Source organism: Schistocerca americana, chromosome 5 (genome assembly GCF_021461395.2).
Source record: "Schistocerca americana isolate TAMUIC-IGC-003095 chromosome 5, iqSchAmer2.1, whole genome shotgun sequence".
Classification (NCBI taxonomy): domain Eukaryota; kingdom Metazoa; phylum Arthropoda; class Insecta; order Orthoptera; family Acrididae; genus Schistocerca; species Schistocerca americana.
Window position 1 is genome coordinate 602063656 of NC_060123.1, and position 17893 is coordinate 602081548.

The 17893-nt window shown below is 36.1% G+C and overlaps 1 protein-coding gene across 1 annotated transcript in view; it reads right to left on the reverse strand.

Moving 5' to 3' along the window:
- Positions 1 to 946: 946 nt before the first annotated feature.
- The window catches only part of LOC124615625 (arrestin domain-containing protein 17), a 160273-nt gene continuing 143326 nt past the window's right edge, over positions 947 to 17893 (reverse strand). The window contains exons 5-6 of the mRNA XM_047143631.1: positions 10130 to 10315; positions 947 to 5172 (exon numbers count right to left, since the gene is read on the reverse strand). Coding sequence (XP_046999587.1) covers positions 4999 to 5172; positions 10130 to 10315 — 360 coding nt within the window. The 3' untranslated portion in view covers positions 947 to 4998. The remainder of the gene's footprint in view (positions 5173 to 10129; positions 10316 to 17893) is intronic.

Sequence of the window (17893 nt, forward strand, 5' to 3'; positions counted from 1 at the left end):
ACCTGTGTCTTACATTACGACAAAACTGATCTTCCCTGAGGTTGGCCTCTACCAGTTTTTCTAATCTTGTGTAAATAATTTGATGTAGTATTTTACAATCATGACTTATTTTAAACAGAGTTTGGTTATATTAATGTGTTATAAGTATTTTAATGAATAAAATAATCCTTCATTCCTTTAGCCAATGCTTGGAAAATGGCAGGTACTATTTGAGATATGGCTGGCTTTGAAATATGGATTAAATGTGCAAGCATTTGAAAGGAAGTGTAACAACTATTCTTTGTTTCACACTGCTTTTCTAAAACTTCTATCTTTCTTTGAAACAAGTGTTTTTTTTTCTTTCCAAATTTGTTAAAATTTCAGAATCATACACAGCCTAGAAAAGTTATGAAAAACAGTGTTATTTTGCAAACTCAGCTGATGCACACAATGTGCATAATTCCTTGGGACCAAGCCATATAACAAGCTAACTTGGAGGTAATGTGTATCAGAACCAATGAACGAGCTTAGTTTAATGTACATTGCTCTCAGAATTTTTTCTCTCAGTGTTGACTTGAAGACCAGGGTGTTGGCCTACTTTATTTCTCCACACTCTTGACATGTTTCTTTTATCTTCTGTGACAAATCAGATAAGGTAAACAGTAATCATTCAACAAATGTGTGTAGCATGAATACTGTGTGTAGTAGATAACATCACAACTTTGAGTATTTCCAAATATCCTATTGCAGATTAGCAATAGTTAATTAGTAATGCAGTTCCTAAAAAATGCTTCATTTTACTTTTCTGGTGTTCTTCTTCATGGCAGATTCTATGGAATGAGTTGAATTAATTTATGAATCTGTGATCTAATGATGAGGATTGCTGAAATATTAGTTCACACTAATGGTGGCAGATTCTGAAAGACAAATGTCTGACAAGATTAGATGAAAAGTAAAACAAAGGGTGTTATTAAGGAACATTATAATTTTTATTTAGAAATATTTCATAAAAATGTATTATCTACATACATATTTGGTAAAATCACAATGTCTTAACACTCTTTTAGTGAAGTATTGCTCTTTAGATTATCATAGCCAAAAATTTATGTGGACTAGGTGTGTTCAGTATTGAACTGAACCACTTATTAGTGTTAACACATAGTGATGTGATGAGTGTGCACCTGTATAAACTTTCTGGAGAAATAAGAAAAGCATTCTAGTAGAACTTGGACTCTGCACTTATCACTTAAGCTACTGAAATATTAATTACATTGCACAAATTTTGGGATTAAAAATAGACATAGGTGACAGTGCTTATTGCAAGCATGCCTTCATTCATAAGGAGGGCCTACATTGACTAAACGCTAAACAGTACACACAGAAAAATAGTAGCTTTTTTCAAAGTAGTTGCTTTTATGCTAACCATATACATTTTCCATTAAAGTATTTTTTATTACAAGTCATTTGTAATCAGTTGAATAAAGAAACTTCATAAGTAATTTGTGGTGGCTAAATATGTACCTACAGCCTTTAATTTTCTCTTCCAAATTGGACCTACTGAATGAATTAATGAAACACTAGTACAAAGTTTCAGTTTGTCACTAATTCTTTCCTACAGTGACAAACTCCACTTTTAAAATACGAAAAACTTATTATTACATGGTCCTACACTAATATTTCTATATTTCTGTTATAGATGTAATATATGCTATCAATTGTTACTACATGTACATATTGATTATTCAAGAGAGTTACATTTCAGTACTGGACATTTAAGAGCAAATCAAAGAAACAGTACAAAATCATTTTAATCCTGGTTAGAGTTGGGCTCACAAAGAAATGTAAGTTATTAAACTATTGGTACATTATATTTGGATTATACACTGGAACTTTATTTACACATATGAAATATTTATTTCATTATGCTGAGGGTAAAAGGAACAAATCATATAGCTGAGAGGAAAAAATTATTTTTACTAATACACTCACAAACTTCCATACTGAAAAACAATGAAGTCAGTCAGACAAAATGTGAAGTATGACTATTGCTGCCAATGAAGCTAAATTCAAATAAAATGAACCAAAAGCCACTATTTGCTGAGAAAGTGACTATTGTAGGAACTACTTCTTGCCAAATAAAAGAAATGTGTGTATGTTTAAAAGTCTGAGTAATGTCCCTTCCTCTGATGGTAGAAAGGAAGACCCATGTGATATCCCATTTGCTCAGTTCATTACTTTTTATCTTGAAAGTCCTTGAAATTTTCATGAAAAAGCACCCTTAATATAATTAAATTACTTCTGATGATATTGCTGACTCCAGTTCACATACATTTGTTCTAAGAACAATAAGTAAAAGTTGAACACTCACCGTATTATATGAAACATCTACAGTTTTATCATCTCAACATTTTGAAAAAATTTGTTCTTTCTGACTGACTCGCTCTACAGTTGCAGAAGGAGAGCAGAAAGACAGCAGGAAACATGTTGTAGGAACATAAAGTCAGCACAGTACATACAGGGGAAAGTGAAATCTGCTTCGCTGACTGGTAAAGCTGTCCTTTTTCATCATCTGACAGAGTTCCATTCCCTCCAAAGCAAAGGCTTCCCCATTCTCTCTTAACGCTCTTCTAAAATGAGCACTTTACAGCAATTCTAGGACTGCAGCTAACCTCTGCTTGTTGAAGCACCCATGTTATGACCACAAAATTTTGTGGTCTCTCTCTCTCATGAGTGAACTCACACGTCCCATCCATATTTTTCTTTTTTTTCTTTTTTAGCATACACTATGGCTTTATGGTTACCTCATTTGCCCCAATCTCACCCCCTCCCCAATTCATTTCTGTTAAGAAAATGTTAAGCAGTGTTGCTGGTGTTGTCAAACCACTTTTTGTAGTCAAAATATTTATAATTAATATATCAGCATCCACTGTCCTTTGACTTGTTTGTTGACTTCCCCCACATTTTTCTGATATCTAATCAGAAATACTTTTCAGTTCAAGCTTTTCTTACTGCCATGACACCCCTTCTTTAATTTCTCGTAGTCAATATGCAACTTTTCTTTTTGATTATTTGTTAGCATCTCTTTTAATTCTGTGTCATTGTCAGTTCAAGAATAGTGCTAATATGTACACTCCTTCAAATCTCTTATGTACAAGACAAATCTTTTGATATTTTCCTGTAAAATTTACTCATTCCCCCATTTCTTGGAGAACAGAAGCACCAAATGCTCTCTAGTGGTACTAATTCTCTCTCTGCTGTTTCATCCCATTTACAAATTCTTAGTTTACAACCTAAAATAAAATCCCATTTTTTACATATTCTACCTCAATTCATTTTTATCATGGCTTTTCCACCTGGATGTTGGTGCTCATAAAGAGTATCGTTTTTTAAGCAAGTACTTTTGTGAGTTCAATTTTGATTTACATGATGACATTTTCAAAATTTCTTTCTTTCTCCATGATTACATTTTGCTTTTGATGGCATTCTTGGTACTCTAAGTAATACAGCTTTGCATCTCTGTCCCTTTCTGTTTATATACATTCATCATTGGTAATAACAAAAATGATAATGGTATACACAGAAATTTATTCCGGGCTGAGAAGGAGGGGGGGGGGGGGGGGGGAAGGACTCTAAAATTGTCATTTTGCATATAAATGATTTTGTAATTTCTAACATGTCACATCACTAGAACTAAATCTTATAGGTGACACAAAAAAACTTATTATATCCCAGGGAATTGATGGTTATCCTCTCATCCAGCAGGGGCGGAGTGGGATTGGAGGGAGGGGGGGTGGAGACAGTTCCCCCTCTTGTGGATACCTGGGATAACCATAGTGGTTCATAGTTTTGTTCCTTGTTTGTGACTGTTTCTGGATAAACAGACCACATAAACACTGTAATTCCTCCCACATACTCTTACTTACAAAATGAAAGTTACACATGGTTATGCCTTACAGTTGAAAAATCCCTTAGTAAATAATGGAAGGATTAAAGGTAACTACTCACGACACAGTTAAACTTTGGTGTTTTCAATTTGTCTGTGTACTTAATGACCGTTCAACACTTCAACTATACAGTAAGTGGCTACCTTCACTCCTCCTATTATCCCACTACAACTTTCTTTCACAGTTAGATTCCTTGAGAATTCACAAAAATTTCTTTCAATGTACATTTAATAATACTAATAATAATAATAATTTAGTAGCTGTAAAGCAAATAGAATTAACTCTAGATATATTGATTCCTAACAATTGGCACATATTTACAGAAATATATAAAGTATCTGAAACAATTTCTTTCCTGCCAGTTTTATGTTTCTATCCACAATATTAGAATAAATGCTTTCAACTGAAATGTAGAATTCATGACTGAAGACTAGTTTATAAGTATTACAATGATATGATAGTTGTTACAGGTCAATATTACAGTTAATGACACTGTCCTATGATGCTAATAATATTGACAGATATACTAAATAAATGTGTCAAACTTTTTCCTTGATAAATGAATTGTTACTTTGTACAATAAATACTTTCACTTATTACATGTTTAGTTAGGATTAAGAACATAAATGTGGGTGTGCTTTTTTTTAAGTATTAATTTACGGTGGTGTATTCACATGTACATGAGACAACAGACCTCACAAATGATAATGCTGTTCTGTTGGTATTGTTTTTAAAGCTAAACCACTAAATATTAGTTATTTATTTAAATAACTCTTGTTACATTACTTAGTGTTTTTAACATTTGATGAATAATACTCAAACTGCCTTTGAAAAAACATTTCATGCACTCCAGTTGCTAATCAAAATGCGTTTAGTAAACTGATAACAAGAGATCATTTACTATGGGTAGAAACTTTCTAGCATTGCAAACAGTTAGTACAGTGACCTGCACTGTTTCAAACAGACATATATCTTGGGTCTACGTATCAGATCACAGCAATAAATGAAGGACTTCACAAGAAGTGCACTTGTTATTTATGACAAATTCGCAAGCACAGTCTTTACCAGTGCTATTTCAGTCAAATGTCTTCTCTTCAAGCCACGGTCGGAAAATGGGCAGTGTTGATGGATAGTGGGTGCCCTGTTTACGCTGCAGTGTGCCCTCTTGATTTCTAAATGGATATGTGGCAAGCATGATGGGTAGTTGCACCTTAATCTCCTTATCCAGGCTCTTTGGTTCTACGATGAACTGTAACAATTTAAGTATGTTAAATTGTAATTCAAAATACAGTTGCTACAAATTTGTATGAGAGCAGATCTGAAAAATTAATATGGAAGACGATTTCACCCAATTAGAAGCCACAATGGCTGTAGTCTGAATAATATTTTATTTTCATGCACTCCAGTTGCTAATCAAAATCTGTCTAGTAAACTCATTACAAGAGATCATTTCCTACAGGTAGAAAGTGTCTAGCATTGCAAACAGTTAGTATAGTGACCTGCACTGTTTCAGATGAACACATATCTTGGGTCTACGAATCAGATCACAGCAATAAATGAAGGACTTCACAAAAGATGATTTCAAACATACATCTGCATGTGTATGGATGTGTAAACAGTAAGTGTAAAGACTCATATTCCTAAAATCATACTAAAAAACTGGCTGTTATCTGCGGCTCATGCATGATTGCTTTAATAATGTAAGATCTTCTTCCATATTGATATTATGGCTGCTGCACCTAAACTGAACAAATTATTTTTCTTAATTTAATATTAGGTGTAGTAATGGGACATCTTGGCTGGAAAACAAAACAACTGAACAAGTAAAGACAACTCACCGTAATGAAAAAGCATGGAGCACTCATGACGAAGAAACAGAATAGTTTAACTCACTTTTTGAACTTTCAACTTTTTGTATTTTCATTCTTCTATAAAGTTAGACACATTCACAAATACGCACATGCATTTAAATGCTTATTGGTTGTCATAGACATAATGTGTCAAAATAACATGGAAAATGTAATGAGCAGGACAAGTTAGTGGTTACGGATATACAGGCAGAGATGACACAAACATGTCAAAAGATGAAACTCTCCTGGTTGCAGGTAAGGATTGTTGCATGTTGTGCATGGGGTTCAAACAAACACACACACACACACACACACACACACACACACAGTGGGTATCTGCTCTTCTAAATGGGCAGTTCTTACTCATTCAGTGATTTAATAGAGAGTATTATAGTATATGTGTTGTATTGCATAAACAGACACAATTCTCTTGCACCCCATATCCTAATTCTCCAATCACCACCACAAAGCAGCCACAAAGTAGGTCCCCACACACTACACATTATCAACTCAGAATGATGTAACCATAGCCTTTGCCAGGATTTTGACCAGGTTTCATCATGCCCTGAAATGAAGAACATCCTTTCCATAATCCACAACAGCTGTCCACTTGAATGAGTGTATAATGTCAAACTATGGCTAAGAGCAATCTGTGCTCTCTCCCAATCCATTCACCCGTTTCGTCATGTGCCACCCACAAGTTCCCCTGCCTGCACCAGGGTGGGCTCCCCAGTATCACATTCTGACCTCATTTCCTTGCTGCCTTTCCCTCTCAACCATCAGCCCCTCTTCACTCCACAGCTGTCTTCATTTTCCCACATCCTTGCTCCTCTAATCTGTTCACCTTATACAACACTTCCTCCAAGGCCTTTTTCCTCTTTTATCTCCAGTCAATTATTTGTTGGATATATTCCCATCTATTGCTCTCATTATCCTGAAAGTAATTTTCCTTTATGTCCTAATACATGTCCTGTCATCCTACCCCTTTGTCTACTCACTGTTTTCCACATACACTTTTCCTCATTTTCTACCTTCTCAGTAGACTTAATTTTCAGCATTTTTCTACTACATTTTCTCAAATACTTTGATTATCTTCTTTTCTGATTTTCCTACGGTCACTTTCACATGCTTACAATGCTGTATGCCAAATGTACATTCTCAGAAATTTCTTTCTCAAATTACGGCCTCTGTTTGATAGTAGACATCTTTTAGTGACACACGCTCTCTTTTGCTCTGGTTACCTGCATCTTATGCCTTCCTTACTTCATCTGTGATACACTACTTCGCTTTCTTCACTTCGCCTACTACATGGTTCTCACTTTCAATGTTAACTTTATTATTAGTCTCCTTTCTGCTATTTCTCATTACTTTCATCTGTCTTTGGTTTGCTCTCATACCATATTTTACTTTCATTTACTGTTCATTCCGTTTAGAAGGCCCTGAAATTCTTCCTCACTTTCACTGAGGAAAGCTACATCATCATACCCTTTCAAACTGAATTTTAATTTCACTTGAAGCTCTTTTTTTATTTCCATCACTGCTTCTTTGACGTATAGGTTGAAAAGTAGATGAGGAAGTCTGCATCTTAACCTTCCACCCTTTTTTGTCCAAGAACTTTGTTCTTGGTCTTCTTTTCTTACTTTTCCCTCTTGGTTGTTTTGTGCATTGTATATTACCACTCATTCCCAAAAGTTTATTTTTATTTTCCTAAAAATTTCAAACATCATCTACCATTTGACATAATCAAAAACTTTTTCTAACACTATGAAAATTTTCTGATTTTTCCTAAGTCTTGCTTCCATTCTCAACATCCAAACAGTCTCTCTGATGCTTTTACCTGCCCTAATGCCAAACTAAATATCATCTAACAGAGCCTCAGTTTCCTTCTCCATCCTTCAGTATATTATACCTGTCTGCAGCTTGGATGCTTGAGATTTTAAGGTGATTGTGGGTTAATTCTCACTTTCAGGGCCATATCTGGGGGGGGGGGGGGGGTGAGGGGGAGGAGGAGAGTCAAACTGGACAACTGTCCAGCAAGTAGAAAGATTTATATGTTCAGTAAGCCAGATAAAGAAACAGTGGTGTCATGTCTCAATAAGGAACTTGAGAAACTTTTAGCTCAGGACAAGAGATTGTAGAAGAACTATGGCTGAAGTTTAAAAGAATATCCCGTAGTGCTCAGAGCCATTTGAACCATTTAAAAGAATAGTTGATTTTGCACTGGATAGCAATACATCCAGTAGAACAGTTCATGATGATACGGACCCTTGATGGTATGCGGCTGCTGTCAAGAAACTTCTAAGGGAATAGAAACTACTACATAATATATGTAAAACAAAGCATAGGGCATCTGATGGAGAGATACTGAATGAAACACAGTTGACTGTCCTTGTGTGATGCCTACAATGACTACCATAGCAGACTACTGTTGAAAGGTCTTGCACAAAATCCAAAGAAATAGATGGATGACAACAGCAGTTGTGACACATCATTTACTGGTCAGACTATCAGGACTGTGAAGAACAGGTGTATTGAGCATAAATGATAAACTAAGGTACAACAGCCAAGCAAATATGCTATTGCAGAACATCGTCTTGACACCAGTCATCCTATGGAAATATAATAACACTGAGATTCTGGCATGCACTTCCAGCTATTGGGATAGTGTTACTAAGGAAGCAGTTGCAATTGAATTAGCATGTAACCTTGTAAGTAAAGATGGAGGTTTTTTGCTGTGCTTGTCAGGACCATGAAATGAATGACATATGCCAGCAGACTAAGGCAAGACCCCACATTGCAGTGCGCACCACAGATGCCTTTAGGGACATGCGGGTCCTGGACTAGTCTCCCAGGTCTCTTGATCTGTCACACACTGAGCACGTACAGGATGTGATGGAAAGACATATAATCCAGCCAGCAATCTTTATAAGCAAACACAGGCATTGCAGTAAATTCCTCCAGATGTTATTTGCAGGCTATGAGTGTATTTGTGACCATGGAGGTCAAACCTCATAGTGATGTTGATAATGGGTACCAATGCTGAATGGAATCATTTAATTCTCATTATGTGATGAAAATTTCCATCACAGTGTAACAGTTTTCATGTCTCAGTGTACTTGCCATGTAGCTCACAGAACTTCCTTGCATTTGGGTAATTAGATCATTTGAAAAATGTATGGCTAATGAGGTATGTTTTTAATTTTCTTTGAATTGGGTTGGTTCCCCAAATTCTTCCTTTATATTACTATAGACATTATTGAACACTTTTGTACTAGAGTCCATAACTCCACTCTGAATAGGTAAATAGGTAAAGTTAACATGAACATTATATTGTATATTGATTGTGTAAAAAACAGATCAGCTGAAACTTGCTTTTATTGTCCTCAACAAAAACACATTCAAGAGTAAATATACTGGGAAGTGAGTTTGAGAATTATGAGATCCTTAAAGATACCCATGCTATATGTGCATTTATTTACTTCATACATTATTCTCAGAAATTATTCAGCTCTATGCAGTACTTTAAGAGATTACTGCTGGCCAATAGCCATACAGTAAAAACCCATGAGAAAAGGACACAGACCTTCATTTTAAATAATTAGAAGAAATTATTAAGCCATCAAAGAGTGACTTAGAAGCAAATCAAAAAAGAATCACAAAACCCTAAAAAGTATACATGCTCATATGGACACTCTACAATAAAACCCATCAACACAAAATTGAGACACTAAAACTCAGTGATACTTCCAGAAAGGCACAAAGAAATACACAACTGAAATTACACAAATTGGTGGACAATAGAAATTAGAGAAATAGGAGTATCAGGAACAGAAAAATCTTGAAAAAAATTCAGATTAGTAAATAGAAAAAGACTCTGGATGAAGAAAGTAACATCAGAAGTATGCAAACACAGAAACAAGAATAGAGACACATATAACAAAAGAAGAATCAAGTTTACAGACACATTCACAAGATGAGAGAGAACAGAATAACAAAAAAAATTCTCAAATTCATATATTCGGGCAAGGGAAAACTTAAGTGGATAAAGGAAGTTATGGATGGTCTCAAACAGCTACACGTGACAAAAAGCAACATGAAAGATCAAGAAAACTTCAGTAATACCATCAACATACAAGAACTAGAAACCACAAGACAAAAGAAGAACACAGGATCCAAGTCAACAAAAGAATGAAAAAAAGAAATAACACTTGAAAAGAATTAGAGAAGAGAGAAAAAATAAAAAGAAATATTTATAAAAGTATTCCAGTACAGATACTCTAACAAATGATTTCTGAATAAACAATTATATCAGTAATATTACTGGGAAGAGTAAAGCAGTGAGGAGAGACAACTCACATAGACATCATACTGGACGTTAATGAGGTGGCAACCACGCAGATTGGTGGGCGGCAGTGGCGGCACGTACAGCTGCTCCCCGCGCCATTCGTCTGAGTCCCCAGGCCGCACCTTACCGCGACTCAGAGCTGCCAGCTCACGAGTTTCTGTCTGCACCACTTTATTGCGTGACACATACTGGATTGTCTGTGGGCAGCACACAAAGGCAATCAGGACACTGAAAGGATACAACTATTTGTTGTTGCAAGCTACATTATGAAGTGGCTCAGCTTCCTCTTGTACGTAGGTACAACTTCTTTTGCATATTTCCACTACTCATTGTGTTGTTTTCTGATGTTAGGAGCAAAGTTTTGACTGCACCAAAGGAAGCAGTGAGGATCATACGTGTTTTAACTCAGAGTCAACTCATGGGTGGATCATCAAAGAGCTAGGCATTATAACTACATCTTCAAAATCTACAGCTTACTTTCAGTACTAAAGTTCTTCATTAATAATTCATTGTAATTATAAAGAGGAAAAACTATGTCCACAACTACAGCACTAGAAGGAAAATGAGCATTGTTACTTATTACCAAAGATGTCAGTGTTCAGCAAAGATATCAGTACGCAACCACAGAAATGTCTGATCATTTGTCCAATAACATAAAATATCTGGAAAGTATCAAAGCAAAATCTGATCTAAAATTACTTCTTCTGGGCAACCTCTACAACTTCATACATCAATATTTAACTGAACATGTGTAGTACATTAGTAAGTACCATTAATTTGTTGTTAAATCCATGTAAACATGCATACTTCTAATTCTCCCATCACCCCCATGAACAACATGCAAAGTGGCACATCCTTCATTGGCCAGTATTGCCTCAAACAGTCACAGTTTAGCCACATCCTTTGCCAGGGCTTCAGCTACCTATCACCATGGCTAAGAATGAGGAACATCCTGCTCACAATCTTCCCACCTCTCCATACTTAACAATCATATACAACCATTCGCTCGATGAAAGAACTGTACCCAAAGACTGGAAAGTTGCACAGGTCACACCAATATTCGAGAAAGGTAGTAGGAGTAATCCACTAAATTACAGGCCCATATCATTAAAGTCGATATGCAGCAGGATTTTAGAACATATATTGTGTTCAAACATTATGAATTACCTCAAAGAAAATGGTCTATTGATACGCAGTCAACATGGGTTTAGAAAACATCTTTCCTGTGAAACACAGCTAGCTCTTTATTCACATGAAGTGTTGAGTACTATTGACAAGGGATTTCAGATCGATTACTTATTTCTGGATTTCCGGAAGGCTTTTGACACTACACCACACAAGCGGCTCATAGTGAAACTGCGTGCTTATGGAATATCGTCTCAGTTATGTGACTGGTTTTGTGATTTCCTGTCAGAGAGGTCACAGTTCGTAGTAATTGACGGAAAGTCATCGAGTAAAACAGAAGTGATTTCTGACATTCCCCAAGGTAGTGTTATAGGCCCTTTGCTTTTCCTTATCTATATAAATGGTTTTGGAGACAATCTGAGAAGCCGTCTTCGATTGTTTGTAGAAGACGCTGTTGTTTATGAACTAATAAAGTCATCAGAAGATCAAAACAAACTGCAAAATGATTTATAAAAGATATCTAAATGGTGCGAAAAGTGGCAGTTGACCCTAAATAACAAAAAGTGTGAGGTCATCCACATTAGTGCTAAAAGGAACTTGTTAAAACTTCGGTTACACGATAAATCAATCTAACTTAAAAGCTGTAAATTCAACTAAATGCGTAGGTATTACAATTACGGACAACTTAAATTGGAAGGAACACATAGAAACTGTTGTGGGGAAGGCTAACCAAAGACTGAGTTTTATTGGGAGGACACTTAGCAGATGTAACAGACCTACTATGGAGACTGCCTACACTACGCTTGTCCGTGCTCTTTTAGAATACTGCTGCGTGGTGTGGGATCCTTACCAGGTAAGACTGACGGAGTACATCGAAAAATTTCAAAGAAAGGCAGCATGTTTTGTATTATCACGAAATATGGGAGAGCTTGTCACAGAAATGATATAGGATTTGGGCTGGAAATCATTAAAAGAAAGGCATTTTTCGTTGCGTGGAATCTTCGCATGAAATTCCAATCATTAACTTTCTCCTCCAAATGTGAAAATATTTTGTTGGCACCGACCTACATAGGGAGGAATGGTCACCATGATAAAATAAGGGAAATCAGAGCTCGTACAGAAAGATATAGATGTTCATTCTTTCCGCGTGCTATACGAGACTGGAATAATAGAGAATTGTGAAGGTGGTTCGATGAACCCTCTGCCAGGCTCTTGAATGTGATTTGCAGAGTATCCATGTAGATGTAGATAGAACGTGGCATTGCATCACCCACGCCCATCCTTATGCAATACCTACTCCCATACCCTTGCCATATGGCTCGTATCCCAGTACAAGACTTAAACTGAAGCCCTGCTCTATGCACCCTTCCAGCACATCCTATTTCAGTCCCGCCACAGGTGCATCCCACCCTATCAGAAACAAGGCCATCTGTGAATGCAGTCATGTTATATGACAGCTCTGTTATAACTGTTGCATAGCCTTTTACGTGAATATGAGCATCACAATATTAAAAGTAGAAAAAACTATTTCTAGCTTTTGGAACTGTTAGTTCCTTCATCAGGGAGGAAAGAGGGACCAGTTTGGAAACACTGGTAAAATTCCCTATGAGGAATGAAGAACACAGTACAACATCCAGTCCCATTTTGTTACCAGTCCCAACTACTTGCAGTGATTTAGCTGTAAAACCAGTGGTCAGTAGCTTATCTGACAATGATGACCAAATGTTAACAGCGCAATATACTGACCAGTTAGGTACAGATTATAGAGGAAAAGTATCACAGAATTGTAAAAAGTGACTTGATCATGGCGTTTAGACAGAAATTTCAGGAAGAACACTGGGGAGCAACTTGTAACACAGACTCGGATATGCAAAATTTAACCTTTTGTCAAGCATACTCATGCACAACTTTGAGTCTTGTTTCCCCATACTACAAATATGGATAAAACTGAAAAGTAAAATACATCTAGAAAGCTTAAAGTAAACAAAGCATTTCTAATTACAAACCTTTTTCACTCTTCAAAAGCATATAAAGTTGCCCATAACAAAAAAACTGACTCATTTAACTGTGCAGAAATTGTTAACTGTTTCTCAGTTTCGCTTTCATAAGAGATTCTCCACAGAGAAAGCAATATGAGACTTCCCCAGTGAAGTCCTGCTAGAGCATTTTATCATGTGCATCACAAAAATCTACGTCACAAACTAAAGTGTTATGGCATTAATGGTCTCCCTCCTATGTTGACAGACTCTTACCTTCACATCAGAAAGCAGAGTGTCTTACTGACAGATTGTGTAACAGGTTTGAAATTAACCTCATAATGGGGGAACATAAGGTGGAGTACCATAAGTACCAACTTGGCCTGCACTTGTTCTTAACCTATATGTAAATGAGCTTCCAATCGCTTTAAATGGTGTTTCAGAAAGAATGTTTGCTGATGACACAACAACAATAGCCTAGGTTATGACAGCTGAAGAGACCCATATGTGAAGCATGGGTAGCAGTTTAGGTCTTAATATAACAAAGCAAAACTGACCTTCTGGCACCAGAAGTTGGCATTAATGGTCACAGCTTATAAATTAAACAAACATACAGCAAGATAAAATGATGGGAGATGGACTTAACAGATTCTGTATTGGTTTTTCCCACAATAATGGAAGATAGCTAGATGACAAAAGGAAAAAGGAGGACAAACTTGGATGTGGAAATCTGAAGATTGTAATGTATGAATAATTTTGGAAGAAGCCTATTTCTAGCAGTAGATACTGAATGGCCATTGATTATGATGATGATGGTGACTGACTCATATCTCTGAAGGTTTGTCTTCTTCATGGGACCTATGTAACACAATCAATGAATTAATTAATTACTTTGTATTTTAGATTTTTGATCATTTCTGCTTGTATCCTAAAGTTACAAACGAGGTCTGTTCAGAAAATTCTGTACCATCCACAATTTCGCACCGACGGTGTCTTGGAGCGAAATGCAGTTGGCGTGCCTGCACACCCCTGTGTTTAATGTGTAACTGCTGGAAGTTTCATTATTGTATATCTGTTAATTATTGTTCAGTGCTGTATTGAGTAGAACGATGCACTGCACAATTCTCGAACTTCAAGATGGCAGAGTTAGAGGAGTAACGCGTCTGCATTAAATATTGCGTGAAACTCAAGAAACCCTCTACAGAGACTCACCAAATGTAGCAGGAAGCCTACGGCAATGGGTGCTTAAGCCATACTCGGTGTTACAAATCAGCCAGATAGAACTTAAAGATGATCCTTGGTCAGAACACTCTTCAGTGTTTACCGACAACGCTCACGTCAGGAACATCAATGAAAATGTGCGTGCCAATCAAAGACTGACAGTCTGAGAGATTGCAGAAGAATGTAATATTTCAGTTGGATCATATCATGAAATCCTGACACAGTAACTTGGAATGTATCATGTTGCTGCCAAGTTGGTCCCATGGCTCATGAGAATAACCTTCCCATCACAGTGTGTGAAGAGCTTTTGGATTGTGCAAATTAGGACAATATGCTCTGTCAGAGAATCATAACTGGTGATGAGAGGTGGGTCTACAGTTATGATGATAAGACACTGAAAGGACAAAAATTTTCAACGATAGATGAGATAAAGGAAAATTCAGAGACGGTGCTTGCACACACACACAAAGAAAGAGCCACTGATATTGTCCTGTCTTTAATGCCTCTGTCTGCCACTATCAAGGAGAGGACTTGTTTGATGATGTGATTGAAGAAGAAACAGGAGTCGACAGGGAACAGATAGGGCATCCAGCACTAGATTCAGAATTTAAAAGAAGAGTGGATGAATTAAGATCAAATAAGGCAGAAAGGATAGATCAAAATGCCTGAGGGAAGTGACAACTAAATGATATGGTGTATAGAATGTGTGAGACTGGCAGCATACCTTCAGACTTTCAAAAAAACATCATCCACACAATTCCAAAGATAGCAGGCGCTGACAAGTGCGAGAATTATCACACAATCAGCTTAACAACTCATGCACCTAAGTTGCTGACAAGAATAATATAAATAAGAATGGACAAGAAAAGTGAGAGTCTGTTAACTGACAATCAGTTTTGCTTTAGGAAAGGTAAAGGCTCCTCCAGGGAGGCAGTCCTGATGCTGTGGTTGATAATGGAGGCAAGGCTGAAGAAAAATCAATACTTATTCATAGGATATATTGACTTGGAAAAAGCATTTGAAACTGAAATGGTGCAAGAAGTTTGAAATTCTGAGAAAAATTTGGTTAAGTATAGGCAAAGGTGGGTAATATACAGTTCATACAACAACCAAAAAGAACGATAAGACTGGAAGACTAAGAATGAAGTCTTCATATTAAAATGAGTGTAAGACAGGGATGTAGTCTTTTGACCCTATTGTTCAATCTATACATTGAAGAAGCTATGACAGAAATAACAGGAAGTTTCAAGAGTGGGATTAAAATTCAAGGTGAAAGTATATCAATGATAAGATTTTCTGATTCTCAGTGAAAGTGAAGAAGTTTTACAGGATCTGCTGAATGGAATGAACAGTCTAATGAATACAGAATATGAATTGACAGTAAATCCAAGAAAGACATAAGTAATGAGATGTAGCAGAAATGAGAACAGCGAGAAACTTAACGTCAGAACTGGGGATCACGACGCAGACAAAGTTTAGGAATTCTGCTACCTGGGCAGCAAAATAACACATTATGGATAGAGCAAGGACATAAAAATCAGAGAAACACTGCAATAATGTCATTTTTGTCCAAGAAACATAGGCCTTCATCTGAGGAAGAAATTTCTAACATTTGTAGCATAGCATTGTATGGTAGTGAAACATGGACTGTGTGAAAGCCAGAACAGAAAAAAAATTGAAGCATTTTCAGAATGCTGAAAATTAGTTAAGTGATAAGGTAAGGAATGAGGAGGTTCTTCACAGAATCATTGTGGAAAGAACATATGGGAAACACTGACAAGAAGAAGGAACAGGATGATAGCACATATGCTGAGACATATTAGGGACTAGCTTTCATGTTATTAACTGAAGTTGTAGAGTACTGCTGGGGCAGACAGAGAGTGGAATACATACATACAGCAAATAATTGGAGACATATGTTGCAGGTGCTACTCTGAAATGAAAATTTGAAACATGAGAGAAACTCGTAATGGGTCACATCAAACCAGTCAGATGACTGATGACTCTCTGGGCAAATTACGGCACAAGGGACATGGTAATGAGAAGAGTGGTACTCAAGAACGGACCCCAAAAAAACATGAAGTAAAATTCTTACAATAAATATTCCATTTATGACATGGGTTAATGCATATTTGGGCAGTAATTTCTGAAATACTATGAACTATACAAAAAAACTACTTTGCAAAATATCACATTTTTATGTTGCACGGAGCTGAACTTTTAACATGATCAAGAAAACTACAAGGAAAAAGTATGCTATGGAATTTGTTTTTAAAAGTTGTTGGGATGAATGTGTCATCTTGTGCACAAACAATATGAATTTGTTACAACAAAACATGGCATTTCAAAAAATCAGAATTAAACCTGTCAGTGGTGAATATATTATACACATTACACTGTGAATAAATATCAAAGTGCACAAGGACTATCGTCTAACAAAAGTGTCAGTCAGTGTTTAATTGTTGTACTTTGCAAGACATTGGTGTACAGAAGTGTAGTGTGTGACAATATTCCACAGTTCTGATACCCTAGCCAGGTCTTCAATTTGCTTTGGTGAGTAATAGTCTCATTAACAGAAGACACCTTATTACCAAAAAGAATGCAGGTGTACATTCATATGACACAAGAAATAAAGACCACACAGACAGAATTGTTTAAGCATATCTTCACTACTTAGACACACAACTATTAAAGCGTCTGCTTGAGAATGTAACCAGTGGCTCAATAAAGTGTATGTATTTAACCAAAAAATTTGGTTTCAAGGTAAACTTCATGGAGTCACATAAGAAAATAAAAAGTACATGAATCTGTACTGACAATATTTTAACAAATTATAAAGCTGATGACACAAGGAAGACTTAGGATTTCAGACCGCTTTGCTCTGTTTATTGAAATAATGCAAATGAACCAAGTACTATGAAAACTTATAGCAAACCACATTTTACCATTGAAAATTTAAAATTGTTCTGCTCTAAATTAGAAGATATGAAAGTGGCAAGCTGAAAATGATATTCCAATCTCTGTGAATTTTTACCTATTTTTAGAAAATGTTTTACATGTACTTAATGAATTTTTCCACTAATTTTTTCACAAATATTGGAGAGAGTTGTGGTAATGTAAATTAAAAAATTTATAGACAAAATCAAATATAATTTCAGATGATCAATATTGCTTTCAAACAGGCAAAAACACAATAAAGGCTATTAATGAGTTTGTGAAAAAAATCAGTTCTGCCTTAGACAAGTCAAGAAAAGTTTCAGGGTTATTCTGTGATGTCACAAAAGCATTTGATTGTATAAACCATCACTTGCTCCTGTATGAAATGGAAAGACATGGAACTGGAGGTTGTGCTTACTATTTAATGAAATTTTTCCACTTAGAGTATGCCACACAAAAGTGTCAAATAAGCTGAAATGGATCACTGCTAGAACAAATATACAATGGGGAAAAAAA